The 15,825-nt window shown below is 42.5% G+C and overlaps 1 protein-coding gene across 6 annotated transcripts in view; it reads left to right on the forward strand.

Annotated features, from left to right (window-relative positions):
- BBX (BBX high mobility group box domain containing) overlaps positions 1 to 15,825 on the forward strand; it is a 134,519-nt gene that overhangs the window by 95,554 nt on the left and 23,140 nt on the right. For all 6 annotated transcript variants that reach the window (XM_068424765.1, XM_068424780.1, XM_068424775.1 and 3 more), the window contains 4 exons: positions 1,979 to 2,059; positions 3,812 to 3,892; positions 12,073 to 12,153; positions 14,343 to 15,261. In XM_068424765.1, coding sequence (XP_068280866.1) covers positions 1,979 to 2,059; positions 3,812 to 3,892; positions 12,073 to 12,153; positions 14,343 to 15,261 — 1,162 coding nt within the window. The remainder of the gene's footprint in view (positions 1 to 1,978; positions 2,060 to 3,811; positions 3,893 to 12,072; positions 12,154 to 14,342; positions 15,262 to 15,825) is intronic.

Here is a 15,825-nt window from a genome sequence, read left to right on the forward strand (position 1 = left end):
CTCGGGAGGGCTCCTCTGCTCCAGCGTGGTGCTCCTGGGGTGGTGCGGGTCGATGGCTCCCAACCCAGAGCTGGTTTGTGCCGCAGCAGCTCAGGTGTGTGTTGACACGTTGATGTGGACGTGTCCCTAGATCGGCAGAGGAAGCTGCGAAGCCACGGTCTCTGTTACGGCGGCTGAGTAGAGTTCAGGCACGCGTGGCCCTGCAGCACCTGCCGTGGGGAGCGAGAGGTTTCACACAGCTCCTCCTTCACGTTGCTTTTCCTGAGCAAAGTAGTGCCCTTCCGCTCAGCACATCGAGTAGGCTCCGCTTGCGAACAGACTGCTTCAGTAGACACCACAAACTAAGCTATGTGAGGCAGCCGGTCAATCTGCAGAAAATTAAAATTATATGGGGAACCAAATCCCAAATTTGGTTATTCCTGGGAGAATCCCGCCAGTGAAGTGGCCTGAAATAACCAAATGAGCACTCAGACATGCAAGCAGCATCCTTACATATTTCACACTAGTGCAGAGACTCAGACCTTCAGAGACGGATCAGCAGCACCATGCGTCCCTGGTGCAATCCACAGTGCTGCCGAGGCACAGGCATCTTAAACAGACCGTACAGAAACATGGGAAAAGCAGTAATAAACATTAGGTCGGTGAAAACAGTAACATAAACCATTGAAAAAGCCAAAGACAGGCATTAAACATAGATTCTTTGTAACCCTTTGGGTTGGTGTACTCCCATAGTACACTGACAAAACATCCTGCGTGGGGTTTAATAAATACAACGGGAGCACAGATCGTAGGAGGCACTGTTAGCTCTTGGATTGATGGCAGGGAGGAAACAAGTTCGACTGTGTACGTAAGCAAATTGTCACGTGGGGGTGTAGTTCCCCTTGGCCTGTGGGTTGCTGCGCTTGGATCTAGTGTTTCAGGGGAGTACGGGTAGCAGATTCCTGAAACCACACACCACTGGTGCTGGTGACAGCATCTCAGAGAGCAGCAGGAGCAGCAGTACGAACTGCACCAACACATTTGAATCGCAATGTTTTAAATAACCTGAAATTTCATGAAAAATTAAAAGTTGTTGGGGGGGTGGAGTCCATCCTGTTACTTCTCTTCCTGAAATCCGTCAAAGCCTCCTTCTTTTCAGCTCCTGTAAGCCGTGTCACATACCTTATTTTACACTAATGGTACCTCATGCGTCTGTAGGATTTACACATGTAAGTCCTGTACATTCAAATGTGACATTTACTGAATGCATCATATTTGATACAATTCCTTTACAGAGTGATGCTTGATTAACACATTTCTGTCTAATAAGAACAGTACAGCTAAGCTCAGTGTTAATTTCAATAAGGCTGTTGTTCTTGAATAGTCATCTCTTTTTGTATTTCGATTTCAGAAGTTATGACTCTTTCTTGCACTGCTTCTCATAAGCACCCCCTAAATGGATGTTTAGGTGCATTATCTGAGCAATTTTAGACCTGTGGTACCTTAACTACTTATTTTCATGCTGTTAGGTGATTGGGGATTATTTTTCTAATAAATATTTCTGCCACAACCCTCAGTGTCCTCAAAAAAATTTTTTTAGCTTGTAAGTAATTTTCGTTTTCAGAACGGTAGTACAAATTACAGATATAGCAGTGTTGATGGCATCACCAATACGAGGGAGTTGTATGTGTAGCCCAATGTCATCAGTTCGGTATTCTGTTGCATAAAACTCTTTACAAAGTTTGGAATTATAAAAGAAAAAAAAAAGCATGGTATTTTTGTGATCTTTCTTCTTAGGTGACTTCAAATGCATTAAAATGGGTGCTAAACTATGTTTTCATCTATAAATTTAACTTGTCCAGGACTGTGAAACATTAGATTGCCCATCTTCTCTTAAGCACTGCTTGTTACTGCTGCCTGGTATTTCATTTTGCTCACTGTTGTTCATGGCTTGAAAGAAGCACCTCTGAGGTCTTACTCTGCACACTCCTTGTTTCAGATTTCCTCAAATACTTGCCAACCTGATGCAGCGAATTCTACAGCAACCTGTCAGAAGTCATCATTGTTTCAATTTGCAGAGGTGAGTTTCTTTAAAAAGGCTCGTCTTCCCCCATGTTTCCTTTTAAGAAGCATCTGATGTTCAGCTGAAAGAGAAATCAAAAATTTTTAGCTAAAATTCATGCTTTTATTTGTTCCTTCTTTTTGGGTTTGTGGTACTGGATCGTTCATCAGATAGGTCAGATTTGAAGTGCAGGTGAGTGTGTTTAGGAACATGGTGGAAACCCTGGTGCAATAATGGAGCTGTGCTTTAAGCTGTAATTGAGAGATGTGTCAGTCCTACAGTTTTAACATGTATTTTTGGATGTTACATTATGTCCCTTGTCTATTGTGGCTGCTTTAGTCATTGACTCCATCAAAAATAACTGTAGTTCTGGAATTTCCAAAATTTTCTTCTGTTCTATAACCACCAAATAGCTCTATGCAACTATGCTTTACTTTTGCAACATACAACATTTTTGTCAACATATTTTCGGCTGTGGTGGTTTTTGGTTGTTTTGGTTTGTTTTTTTTAAAGTATACACCCCTTCATCCAAGTTTTGATGGATTTCATTGACATAAATAACACGAGAAGAATGAGGCTGCAAAGAATCCCGGTCCTCTGCAAGCATCACTTGCTTGTTTATATCTTTCCAACTTCTGAAATGGTCGTAATCAAGTGACATACAAATATTTAGCTGTATAAATATTGATTGTACAAGATGGTGGGTGGTGTTTGAGTAAGTGCATATGGAAGGAAATTTTGTCATAGCAGGGGCTTTTTTTTATTACCTGTTTTCACACCAACCGTGAATCTGACTCCCATGTCTTAAGTACTCATTGCTGTGTGCATCTTCATACTCCTTCCTAAATGTCTTCACTTACGGAGCAAATACACTGCAATCCTAGCACACAGAAAATCTGATTTTTTGATTGGTTTTGGTTTTTGTTTGTTTTAACATCAACCCACAAGACCTTGAGTTCCAACTCAAGTAGTTGACACAGTTCCTACTAGGCACGAATTGTGTCGTGTCCTGCAAGATCTGCTCTTGCTAAGAGCTCATGACTGCTGGCTTTTCCTTACCCATCGAAGAAGAGCTTAAGTGGGTTCCAGGAAACAAGCTCATCTGCACTGCTGAAACATGTGGTCTAGAAGTAGCTCACTGATGATCAGTAACTAGAAATGCATATTAGCTAGTCTTAATTTTCAAGGATGTTAAACAGCCTGTAGTGAGGCTGCACTTAACCGGTGCGTGGTAGATACGTGTGTCAATGGCAAAATAATTGGTACTTGTGCCAAGGTCTAAAATTAATCAGAGGTGTCTGGGGTGGATCTGGTATCTCTTTTTAAAGTACCTGCACGTGTTGTGTCCCTGTCCACACTTAGCTTCCGTGCTAAGTAGCATTTGGTGCTCCATCAATCAGTACCATCATTCTGCAGTCTCAGTTCTTTCACTGAACTGTGAAATACAATATAGAGTTAAGTTTTTGCTGCTAACTCTCTTTTGACGTATCAGTGGGAAAACAAAAACCCCTCAAAAAAGTCTTAGCCTGTTCTATTGATCCTAGGAAACATTTTCCTTGTGAAAAATAATTCAAGATCACCATTTCACAGACCACCCATTTACGTGTCTACTGGAAAGCAGATACTGTTCTTTGTACGGGTGTGCTGGGACTTATTTGCATGATCTTAGGTACCAGCTTTCTGTATGATGGGTCAGAAATTTAGCATGTTGAAGTTTGACATTGAAACTGAAGAATCAGGTAATACAAAAAATAATTGTTTTCCTGACAGATCTCTTCGAGCACATCACAGCCTGGAGTCCCAGGAGCTGTAAAACAAACCGAGGAGTCTGCGTTGTTTCAGTTTGCTGAGGTATAATGGCTGAAATGTGGTGGGGGAGGAGGGGAGGAAGCAAGGAACCAGTAAGAGTTGTCACTGAGTGGCTAAGCACCCTGTCTCATACGGGATTCCCATCAGTATAGGTTTATCTTCATGACAGCATTGTGTTAAGAAAATTGTGGGGGCAATAACCAGTGATTTGAAGAGATGTTGGCCAGTTCTACCAGCTGTAGCATGCATAAAAGGACTTGTGAACTTCAGCTGGCCTTTCATACTGAAGGACCGCTGCAGACATCTTTTTCCAAATGGCCTTTTAATTTACATCTAGGAAAAAAACAAAAGACATTCTGAAATGAGACTCGGCACTGCCTATGGAAGAGGCTGCAGAAGTGCAAAATGACAACTGCCCTAGGGGCAGGAATCCTTTGGAAAAAAAACTTGCAGGTCAAAGGAAGCTTATCACAACAGCTACAAGGATATGTAAAAGCATCGTTAGGTGGTGACTTATAAAGCCTGTAAATTACCCATGAGTACGTAAGCTAGCCTTCTTTCTCCTCATATTGAAGTTTTGCAGTTCTTAAAGATTGCTTTCAAGAATTTCTTCTCCCGTGTGTGTTTAATGTGCCTCTATGAATTGACTTCCCACACACATACTCTTCTTGCCCATTTGGGGGAGTGTGGTACTGCTTGCAGAGTCAGTTACGCTGAAGGTATATTCAGGTGTGAAGATACCCTGTTCGTTACTCCATGTGCTTAGAGGTTTGACTACACAGAACACGCTTCTTTCTGTTAAATGCTAAGCTAATTGTCTACTGTGTGTTTTTTAGCTTGGCTAGGATGGGCCTTGATGTATTTCTTAGGAGGTCCAATGAAGAAAAATCAATTTACGGATTCAGGTGCCATGAAATTCCTGACTGCAAAACACCCCTGTAAAACATATACTGAGTTAATACCTCTAATCATGAAGATGTTTTCATATGTGCCACTTTTTTTTAAAGTTACAAGTTAATTTGGAAAGTTCTTTTGAGAAAATTAGTGGAATTGAGCAGGATGAAGCCATGTGCTGAAGCCAACCTTTTAAACCAAGTAAAAGATACAAGCTGGAGAACATTTGTGAATTTGATTGCAAAATATTGCACAAGTGAATCTGCTAACTTAGTTTCAAAAATATTAGCCATCTTACCTTTTAATTAAACAGTAGGTTTAGATATCTGCAGAGTTGAACAGGGTATGAGTTGCCTTTAGTACAGCATTTCCAGATTGTTGTGTAAAACCTGACTTAGCCTTACTTTTCAAAATTTCACAGAACCTAAAATCATTTCCTTTCCTAATTGAACAAACCACAAACGACAAACCTGAAAATTGTCATACGGATGTGACAGTGCAGTGAGTTGCATACCACTAGGCTGAGCCAGCTCGTTTGGCACATTGGAGTGCATGTATGAATCATCAAGTGTTAGGAAGAAGAGATGCTTAGAAAGTTAATTAGAAACTAGAGAGGACAGTTTTAAAGTCAGGGTTCATCTCTTCTCCTTGTAAAAATGTTAAAATGTGTGTGCAGTCTGGAGGGGGTTGTATTTTTTTTGTTGTTTTTTCAGTGTCTGGAAATAAGGGACAGAAATCTGGAAAAGCAAAAAAAACCAACCAACCAACCAAAAAAAACCCCACCAAAAAACAGCAAAAAAACCCCCTTGTTGGCCATGGTGATTCCTCCTGTTGTGAAACCTTAATGGCAGTGACTAACATCATGTTTAACCTATAGCAATAGAGAAATGGCTTTTTTTTAAGATTGCAGCCTGATTTCATTTAGGTTGTTCCAGGGGAAAGTATTGAGCATGCTACAGAACCTCTTTAAGCTTTCTCCCCCTCTATTAAAGCTGCTTGTGCTCGTTCAAATATAAGAGCTTTCATCTGCACAGAGTGTCTTTGTCAAGTTTGGTAAAAATCCCATTCCCTACTGTGCCACGTCTTACTGGGTCCTGTCTATATGAACGCATTACTGCACTTAGTAAGCTAAATTATAGTAGGTAATTTGCAGTAGGGGGCTGTCAGCAATGTACAGTGCTACGAAAGAAAAGAGAGAGGGAGAGAAAGTAGTTATTTAGCTGGTAGCCAAGTAGACCTGTGAAGAAATGTGAAGTGTGCTGTGGTCTGATGTGCCTGGAGACTTTGGCAGCCGTCCCAGCTCAGTTTTGGTGCTGACTGGGTGTTCTTCATATGTTCCCTTTCTCTTCGCCGCCTTTGTGGCAGGGGGAGTAAGAGTGCCTCTTTGTGAAGACAGCGATCCCATTGAGTAGATTTGCCGTTTAAAATGGACACCTTTACCCCAGGAGTACAAGTCCCCTTCACTCAGAAACAGCTTGCTATATGTAGATGTAGCATGGGATTCTTTCTTCTTTACAGCCCCATCTGTTTGTCTGTCCCACGTGCTGTAGTCTTCAGTTAAAAATGTTGAGGATATGGCTAATGAGGCCTGCCCAGTGACTTGCCACAACAGATAATGAAAATCCCAGGAATAAAACTTTGTTGGGTCCTGTGAGTGCACAGGCAAGCACCCTGGAGGTCTTCGAAGATGATATGACATCCTCATAAGAGTTTTTTTAAAATTTGGAGTGTTGCCAAGTTATGCTCCTGGCTTTCTCATTCTGCTCTGATCTTGGAAATACTTGGCCCTACTTCTGTCCTTCTCGTTTGTATCTTTATGGAAAACCATTACATAGGCCAGTGATTTCTGAGCACTGGGCTGTATTCCTTAGCACGGTGGCTGCAAGCTGTCTGCTCACATGGGCTGGTTGCTTTCATCCTCCTTGCCACGTGAGAGAACCAGAGCACATGGGACCCCTTGCTCTCTTGGTCCTACTGGATGTGTGTTTGGCAGACGCAAACAGGTAGTGATGACTGCTTCATTGAGAAGAAACACAAGTACCTCTTCAATTTACTTAGCTAAATTCCCATCCATTATTAAACAAAGAAAATGCTTCCTGAGAGTGGAAGCAATAAAATTGCTGATTTACGCATCTTAAAAACAAAATGAAGCCAAAATCCACAAACTCCTCACTTTCAGCTGCTTTTCTGAAGTTTTTCTGTAGGTGATTTAATCAAAAAAAGCAGTCGCATGCAGCATGCAACAGGTGGAATTTTCTTTGCTAGTCCAGCAGGTTACTATCATTTAAGAAAACTGGGTGTTTGAGGATGACTTTGTCCCTGCTGCATTCTCCCGTACTCACTTTGAGCGGGCTTGCAGGCAACACTTTCTGTGTATTTCTGTGCTGAACAGAAGGTTTGAATCCAAAACTTCTGGTCAAAATGCCTTGAAATTGGGAGTGTGAGAGCTAGTCAGTGTCTTCTCTTCCAGCCTCCCTTCAGTAAAGCTGTAATCTTCCCAGATAAAGCTGTTAGGTAAAATAGACGAACATATTTGCTCTTTAATACTGAAATTATTAAATATCTGTGTTGAAGTGAAATGCGTGTTCTGGGAGGGAAATGAAAAAGTGGTACCATGGCACATGCTTCTTATGCAAACTAGAATGTAATATAGTGGCTAAAATGCTGACCTGCAGTGTAATAAAAGGTGATAATTTGATCTTAATGATCCCCAAGTTAAACCTTTACATGAGAAGGGGCTGTTTGTGGTTGCAGGTTCTGATTACACTAATTAAAACTGGAAGATGGTGTTAAAACAGGGAATGAGATCTGTAATCTCACTGAGAGCTGATTGAGCAGCCAGCCGTCCTGTAACTGCTGATGTTTGGCTAGCAACCTCGGCAGAATGAGTTCTAGGTTTATATCTCTTGCTCTTTGTTTTCTTGACTATGAAGAGAATCTTTTCGCTGCAGTAAAATGTTGGCTCCCTCTCTTTCTACCGGTACTACAAGGATTTCACTTGCATTTTGTTAGGAGCTCCCATTCTCTTGTCAAAATGAAATTCTTTACTCTTTCCTCACATTGTGCATCGGGAGGCAAGATACACCTGCATGTTCTCAGGTTATACTGCAACGTGTGGGTGTTTTTCTGTCCCTTTTCTGCCATTCGTATTGCACTGAAAAAATCATTAAGAGCTGAGAATTTATTACGGTAGAAAGATAAAAAGTTGAGGCCGCCTTCTTGCAGAGTGCATTGTACAAGATCACTTACTCCAGTGGGGTCCTGAGGAGGTTCGCTGAGCTGTCTGAAAGCAAAATTAGGATTTTGAATTATTTTAGTTTAATATTAACAATTTTTAGTAATGCACGTTCAAGTATTATTCACCGCATTTTAAATAGCTTGCAGTAAAATGGGTGTTCTGGATTTTGGCGGGGGGGAGGTGTGTTTGTAATGAATCTCCTTTACAATTGAAAAGTAAACTCTTCAAATATTTAGTTCAGAAGAAAGACATTAAATATAAAGTCTAATCTGATAATTTTTGCATCTGAAAGATCATGGTCATAAGCATGATTTTTGTGATGAGGCAGATGCCACGGAAACACTGGTGGTCTCACCACTAATTTTAGGGCTTTTCAAGGCTTCCAGGTCAAATACTACCATGTAATGCCATGCTAAAAAAGATCAAATATGAGAAATAATGATTAATTCTTGCATTGGCGAACTGGTGATGCTGCACTTGGAAGCAGGTCAGAAAAAATCTGGCTGCAAAAGCAATTCCCTGAAGTGCGGTGGTAGTTATTTACTCAGCGCTGGTGCTGGCACACCAGCACTGATTTAGAAGGCTAGGTTTGATCTCCAGACATGAGGTCTGTGAAACAAGCAGTACCTGTGAGGACAAGTGGTCCTCTTCTGTATCTAACCAAATGGGAAATACTGCCCAGGCTTTCCGGGAGAGTTTAACCTTGACCACCACAGTTCATGTTTTCAAGCAACAGGGTCGTCTTGTTCACTTAGTCACGTAAAACCTACGGCACGGTAGAGTATGAGCTGTGGACAGTACAAACGTAGTAGAGAATCCATGAGCCTAGTCTAAGGAAGAAATTCTGTATTTGCTTGTATGCTGCTGACTTCTAAATGCTCATTAAGGGTGTCTTGGATGGGATTGCCTATCTGAAGTAGGGCCTTCTGCCAGAAAGATCTAAAAGTAACTGATTTAACCAACTCCTTATTTTTTTCATTCTTTTTCTCCCTTCCTTTCTGTCTTTCCTGTGTGCCACTGAAATATTTTCTCCCCTGCTCATTTAAAACCTAGATCTCATCCAGTACTTCCCAGCTGTCAAATGCTGACCCAGTAAAGCACTGTGGGAAGTCGGCACTCTTCCAGTTGGCAGAGGTAAAGCTATACCCATTAGCATCACAATGGGAAGATGTGTGTGTCTTTTCCCAAAAAAAGTATGACTTGTGTAAGGCTTGCTCTAGCATCAAATTTAGTATTTCCAGAAGCACAAATTAGTAAATAATGGAATAAGAAGAGAATTAGGCAGTTGCAGTGGCCCCAGGGACCTAGCTTTTCTTTATACACTTGTTAACGTGTATAGTTTCTTGGAGACCGCACAGAAAAAGTTACGCTTCTTTTTAGAAAAAAACAGCCTTATAACTATAATAAAAACAATGCTCAGGACAATAGCAAAGAGAAGAGACAACAGTGTTCTTAATGAGGAGCTGAATACCAGGATTCAAAAAATAAAGCTTTGGTGTAAGGACTGGAAGGTGCATTGCTGAATGGGGACCAAGAATAAGATGAGAAGAGTAGACTTTGAGATCATCAGGAATCTGTGTGAAGAGCTGGAAGATGAAGCAGTGTATTAAGTTCTGAAATTGGCAGCTGTCAGCAGTAATCCAGAATACTAGGTCAGGTTTCCCAACAGTCCTAGAAATTCTCTGTGAGTCTTAAATACGCCTTGTAGAGGGCTCCTCTTTGATACGCGTGAATCACTCAAAAACCTTTGAGGCTTGGCATGCAAATGTTGTTCTTGATGATTGAAAGGTGAAGATACATGCTGCGTTCCAGGTAAATAAGGGAGGATGCTAACTCCTTACTAGTACACTTTATTTTTCCCCCAAAATCACTTCCTATTTCCATGAGGAAAATGTTCTCTGGATCCCATCTAGTGGCACCCAGCCATATTTTCTTGCTGATGAGGTTAATCCCTCCCAGGCAAAAAAAGACAGAGATTGGAGGCACTGAAATAAAAGTATTTCATGCCTCGTTCCATGGATAGTAATGCTACTATCTGACTTTACAGGAACTTAAATGAGTGGAAGAAAACCTGCTTTACCCTACAGGCAGTCCCTGACAGCAGTAGAGCTTGTGGGTGTGTGCTACACTGTCAGCAGTGCCTGTGCATGGGTGATTACACCTCGCTGTGATCAGTGATCCATAAGGGCATCTGACTGTTGCAACCCTGGCACAGCAGAAAGGCTGGTAACGCTCAACCAAGGACACCAGAAGTTTTTGAGGTGTCCTGTGTTACGGGACAGCAGCAGGCTTTGAGTAGTGGTGTTTGGAGTAAGGCTGTTGCTGAGTCCGGCCTGACTTTTGGAAGTCAGCATTGAAAGTTGTGATGTGACCGTGAAGCTTGTGAAGCCCTAAGGTGGGGGAAGGACAGGCGTTTGTCCACGTACTGCGACTGGTAGAAAAAGTGAAGCTGAGTCTGGCACGTGACATTTGTATGTGGGACAGGTTTCCATGATCTCTCCCTCAGCGATTGCTCAAATGGATTCCTGTAAGCCTAATTTAGTGTACAAAATGGGTGTTAAAGGCTCTGATTCAAACTGAGAAAAGCATGGCAGATGTGCTAAGCACGTTCTCCTTGTCTCTAGCTCTTGTAGGACATTAGTGCTATTGATTTTTTCCAATTTTGGAGATCTCTGTAATTGGATAAATAAAATGAGAGATTCAGCTTAACTTTCAGACGGCAGTTCAGGAGCTGATTTGGAGCATCCCAGATAAACTGTGTTCATGACCACCTTGAGGGTATCCGAGGTTTGCAAGTTCATGTGGCAGACGTCTGTGCCACGCCGCTGTAACTCCAGACTGCAGGTGCTGTGTGCTGGAGGGGACTGGACTGCTGTCTCCATGCTGCTGGCGTGGCAGGGAGCTTCAGCACACCACACTGCTCTGCTCCTTTCACAGGATTTCACAGATGGTGATAAAGTAAAAGGCAGAAGTGGGTTAAATTATTTTTTAAAAAACTCTGAGATTTCCTAAATTCCTAAAAAACAGTTGGAGCAGCCGCTCTGCAGTCTGCAGCCTGGGAGGCTGCTGCTGCTCAGCTCCGCTGAGTCTCTTGCTGTGTCTGCATGCGTGCTTTGTCTGTAGCCTTCAGTGCGGAGGCGTGAGAGCGAAGGGAGGCAGTGGTGGGAGGGCGCATCACCTCCACGAGGCAAGGAGGCCACTTCTGCCACCGAGGGCTAGAAGTACTGACAGTGGCTGGCTGTGAGCGGCACTTTGAGACTGGAGCTGTCATGGTCAGAGCTTATGAGATGCTGTGAAGAGTAGCTTCTTTTTAAGGAAGCAAGTATAAGAAACCTGCAAGCCTGATCAGAGATTATGGGATGTGTCCTTAAAACCAGAACATTTTCTTCTTCATACTAATGGCTAATCCTGAGACTGATACTTTTAATTGGCTTAGAAAAAGATCATTTCTTTGCACCTAGCTCAAAACTGGTACAGAACACTCTATAAAGTGTTGAAGAGGATCACGACCTGATACAGAAAAAAGATTCTGGAGAATAATCAGCTACCTGCTTGCTAGACAGCCTCCCATAGTCTCGAGGAGTAGTAAAGGTTACCAAAGGCTCGAGGGCTCCCACTTCACTTGGGTTTCATAGCATCTCTTTTATGAGTCCTGTAGGACACCCACAGGCAGTGCCATGGCCTGGCAGGAGCAGCCTTCTTAAACTATGACAATGAAATCATTTTGTGATCAGATGTCCAGCTAAGCCTTCAAGAACGCCACCAGCTGGGTTCGCACGCTGGTGTAGATGGGCGCTTAGCTGTGGGAGTCTGCTGATGTGTGAGAGAGCATGTCCGTCAGTTCATCCTACTCTTCAAGAAGATCCACACATCTGGAAACAGCTTTTAGTGTCCAGTGGTATTATCCATCGGAGCCATGGTGAAGCAGGGTTTTATTTATAACAGCACTTCTTTTTCAGTGTATAATCTTATGAATGAATTTTTAGAAGAAGGAAGAAATAATCCATTCAAAAGCTGTGCAGTAAACATGAAAGAATTGTGCTGGTAAAATAATGTTTTTCTTTTTTCTTCCCCTCTGTTTTTTCTTCAGATTTCTTCAAGTACGTCCCAGACAGGTCCTTCTGATCTAACCAAACAGTGTGGAACATCAGCATTGTTTCAGCTGGCAGAGGTAATATGAAAATACCGGTGACAAGGTGCAGTGGGGCGTAGAAGTTAATGATGCTGATTGCCAAAGTCTGGAAGGCAGAACTGTGCTACAGTTATAATTACACTGTTGCTTACAGAAGCATAAATTAGCGTGGCTGGGGTGGCACAAGTCAAGATTTCCACAGACTGGCCGTGAACTTGGAGGTTTCTAAGAGTCTGTGCTGCAGCTGAGAAGTACCCGTCCCTGGTGGCAAAGGGAGTTTCCAGTCACTGTTGCAGTTGTTACAGTTCCTTCTTTTAGCATTTGGGGGTTTGGCTGTTTGGTTTGTCCGGGGGGGGCTCAAGGAGTTGAGAGAGAGGGCTGGGTTAGTTCCGTTACTCAGATTAGGGCATTGCCATTACAAATACCTGTTAAAGGTCATTAGTTGCTTTCATTTATTTTTGCTTTTCATGCCTACTGTTTTTTGAAGTGGAGAATAAACAGGTCAATAACTTCTATAGAAACTCTGCTATGGTACTGTCAGCAGATCGTCCTTCTGCGAACAGTTAAAACCAACGGCCTCTTATTGAAATGTTGTATTTCTTTTGTGTCTAAGTTTTTTTTTCTTTAAGCTTTCCCAATCTTAAAGACTGTGAATTGCAAATTTATTTAGTTCTCATAAAACAGAAGTCGCTTTTTTGTAGCCACATCTGTAGCCCTCTGCACTATTGACTACTGCAGAAGCAGCAAAGGTATAAAGAAAACAAATCCATTGGCGAGGATCTGTTTAATTGACAAAATATTATTACTGTCCAATGAGTTGCATTTTAAAGACTGATCTTCAGCTTTTGAAAATCACAGGCTGTGTTTACATTGCAGTGCAGTAAAATGTCACAGAAATACCTTGGTACCAAGAACCCACCTCAGCATAGTTGTGGGCTTCTCTGCATAATTTAACCTGCTTCCGAACAGATACTGTGCTGCCAAGCTCCAGTGTTTCCAGTGCTCAACCCAGCTTGACCTGAGCCAGATCAGGAGTTTCTACCCTGTGCAGCAAAAATTTTGGAAACTTACTGCAAAGCACTCTGTCATTGTTGTTATGTTCATGCATATATTGGTGTAAGAGATGTTTTTAGATTGCAAGGGAAAAATGCCTTGCCAATTTGAGTAAACCTAAAACTGACCTAAAGAGAACCCGCTGATATGGAGGGTACATCCATACTGACCACGTGGCCTATGGGCTGAGCTGGGACACTCCTGATGTCTGGTTCAAAGTAAGCCTCTTAAATCTGGTTTTGCTCCAGGTGGCTGTTTGGTTGGCATTTGTTTTAAAGACAAAATAGCACTGGGAATTCAGCTCGGGGGCTTTGAGAGGGAGAGTGAGAAGAAGAAAGCATGTCTTCCCGAGGGCAACTGCTTGGTGCTGTGAAGGACTAAGCTCTGTAGCTTACAGGTGATCCAAAACAGAGAGGATCTCCCAAGTCAGTGCTGCAGAAACATGGCAGTTTGAGGACCTTTTTACAGCTCTTTTTTTGAATATTGCTGTTCCTCAGACAGCAGGAGGGTTTTGGTTTCCAGTGATGTTATCTCCAGGAGCAGATAACCATGGCAACCACTGCTGCTCTGCAGTTCTTTGCACAGTAAGTCTGTGACATGAGAAGATAGCTTTGGAAGGCTTTTTTTACTACCTTCCAAATTATTTTGCACATTCAAGTAAAAGAAAATAATCTCAATTACTGAGATTCAGTTAACTTTTTTTTTCCCCACTCCTTCAGGGCCGTTTGGAAAATGAAGGAAAGAATTGTGTATAGGGACACTTAGGAGTTGAGGGGTGTACGGATGTGAGATTTAGAGTAACCTGTCTGTGGCAATAGTAAGAGATGCTGTATTGTTCTGTTGCATTTAGGGTATTATGAAAATCGATCTAGCAGTGGGTTTCCAGGTTATATAAAAGGCACTTAAAGGATCATGGAAACACCACTGAGATCAGTTGGAGTCTTTTTCTACTAGAGCGGTAGAACCCACCAGCCTTATTCTGGTACTGAGCCATCATCACGTCACATCAGCTTCAGCAGGGCTTCAGCGTGTTTTTCAGTGCTGTCCTTCAGCATGGTTTGCTTTCCTGAGCTCAGATGCCAGAGAGGTTCCCTGTGTAATGCTCCTGTTAACGTACGTAAGTAACGTTAATCGTTGATGTTTGTTTCATGGAACTGTTTTTAAACTTGTTTTAGATGTGCCTTGCTTCAGAAGGAGTAAAAGTGAAAGAACCTGGGAAAACAAAAGTGGAAGGCCCAGAAGGTGTGGGAAGGGAAGTTCCAGAGGAAATGGAAGTAGAGGAACTGGAGAAAACAACAGTAAAAGACTCCTGTAAAGGAAAAGTAGAACAATCAGAGACAGAGAAAATGCAAAACTGGGATGAGGCAAAAGCTGAGGAATCAGAAACTGCAAAATGCAGAGATTTTACTAACCTTGCAGTGGAGAGCAGTCCTTTTGAGAGAAACGATAACACAAAGGATCACATGTGCTGTTCTCCAGAGCTTTCGATGGCTGACATGAGTATCCTCGGGCTAAAGCCAGAAAAGATAAAGAAGAAAAAGAAAAAAAATAAGTTGGACCGGCACACAAATGAAAAATCCACCCCCAAGAAAGCTTGTAAGAAGAGGCAGTCCTCTGAGTCGGACATTGAGAGTGTAATGTATACAATTGAGGCCGTTGCAAAGGGGGACTGGGGTGCTGAGAGACTCGCGGAGACGCCCCGCAAAAAAAATCGCCCTGTGTCAAATGTGAAGGGAAGTGTGTTGGATACAAAATCACCAAAGAAAAAAGTGAAATCGAAAGAGAAGAAAACATCAAAGGAGAAACCTCTGGAGACCACCAAAGAATCAAAGCCTCCTGATTTCCTTAGTATTGCAGTCAGCAAGGAGGTACCCTGTGAGGCTTCTGATAACATTAAAGTGGAACCACTGACCCCAACAGAGGAGGTGGTACCCCAAAGCTTACCAGGACAGGTCAAAACTGAGGACAGTGACTGTGTTAAAAAGATAGAAACCTGTGGCTCCAGGAAATCTGAGAGATCTTGCAAAGGTGCTCTTTATAAAACTCTGGTGTCAGAGGGCATGCTCACATCTCTGCGCGCTAATGTGGACAGAGGTGGGTGGCTTTGAGTGTTTCATTTACAGCGTGAACCGCAAAAGCCTGCCTGAAGTGGGAGGAAAAGCAAAAGTCGGTGTTTGAGCAGTGTGTGATGGGGATGCTGTGTCTGGTCACCCGAGATGCTGGGGGCAGGTGGAGGGGACGGGCTCCATGGTCCACAGCAGGTCTTCTCAAGTCCTGTAGTCTGTGTTCCTGCTTAACCTCACCAGCTGTTAACCTCTCCTGATTTGTCTTTCATGATTTGAGATTCAGCTTTTTGACTGAAGGCTTTGGTGGTTAATTTGTCAGCCTGCTGACAGGTGTATGCAGGACTTGTGTTCTTGTTTCTATATAAACAACTCTTTGGGTTGTGAGAAGAGTTCTCAGTCCTACAAGAGGCGAATGTGTTGTGCTTTGGCTTTGGTTGTTAGCTTTGCTGTAGGTGGTGATCGAGAACCCTTTACCTTGTGGAAGGATAAATTTGAGGTAATTTCTGGAAGCTTTCAGTGAGGTGTCTTGAAATGTAGGTTTCCGATGAGTAGATTTACATGTGTAATTAGAACAGAAAAGAAAAATGTGTTT

Source organism: Nyctibius grandis, chromosome 2 (genome assembly GCF_013368605.1).
Source record: "Nyctibius grandis isolate bNycGra1 chromosome 2, bNycGra1.pri, whole genome shotgun sequence".
Taxonomy (NCBI): Eukaryota; Metazoa; Chordata; class Aves; order Nyctibiiformes; family Nyctibiidae; genus Nyctibius; species Nyctibius grandis.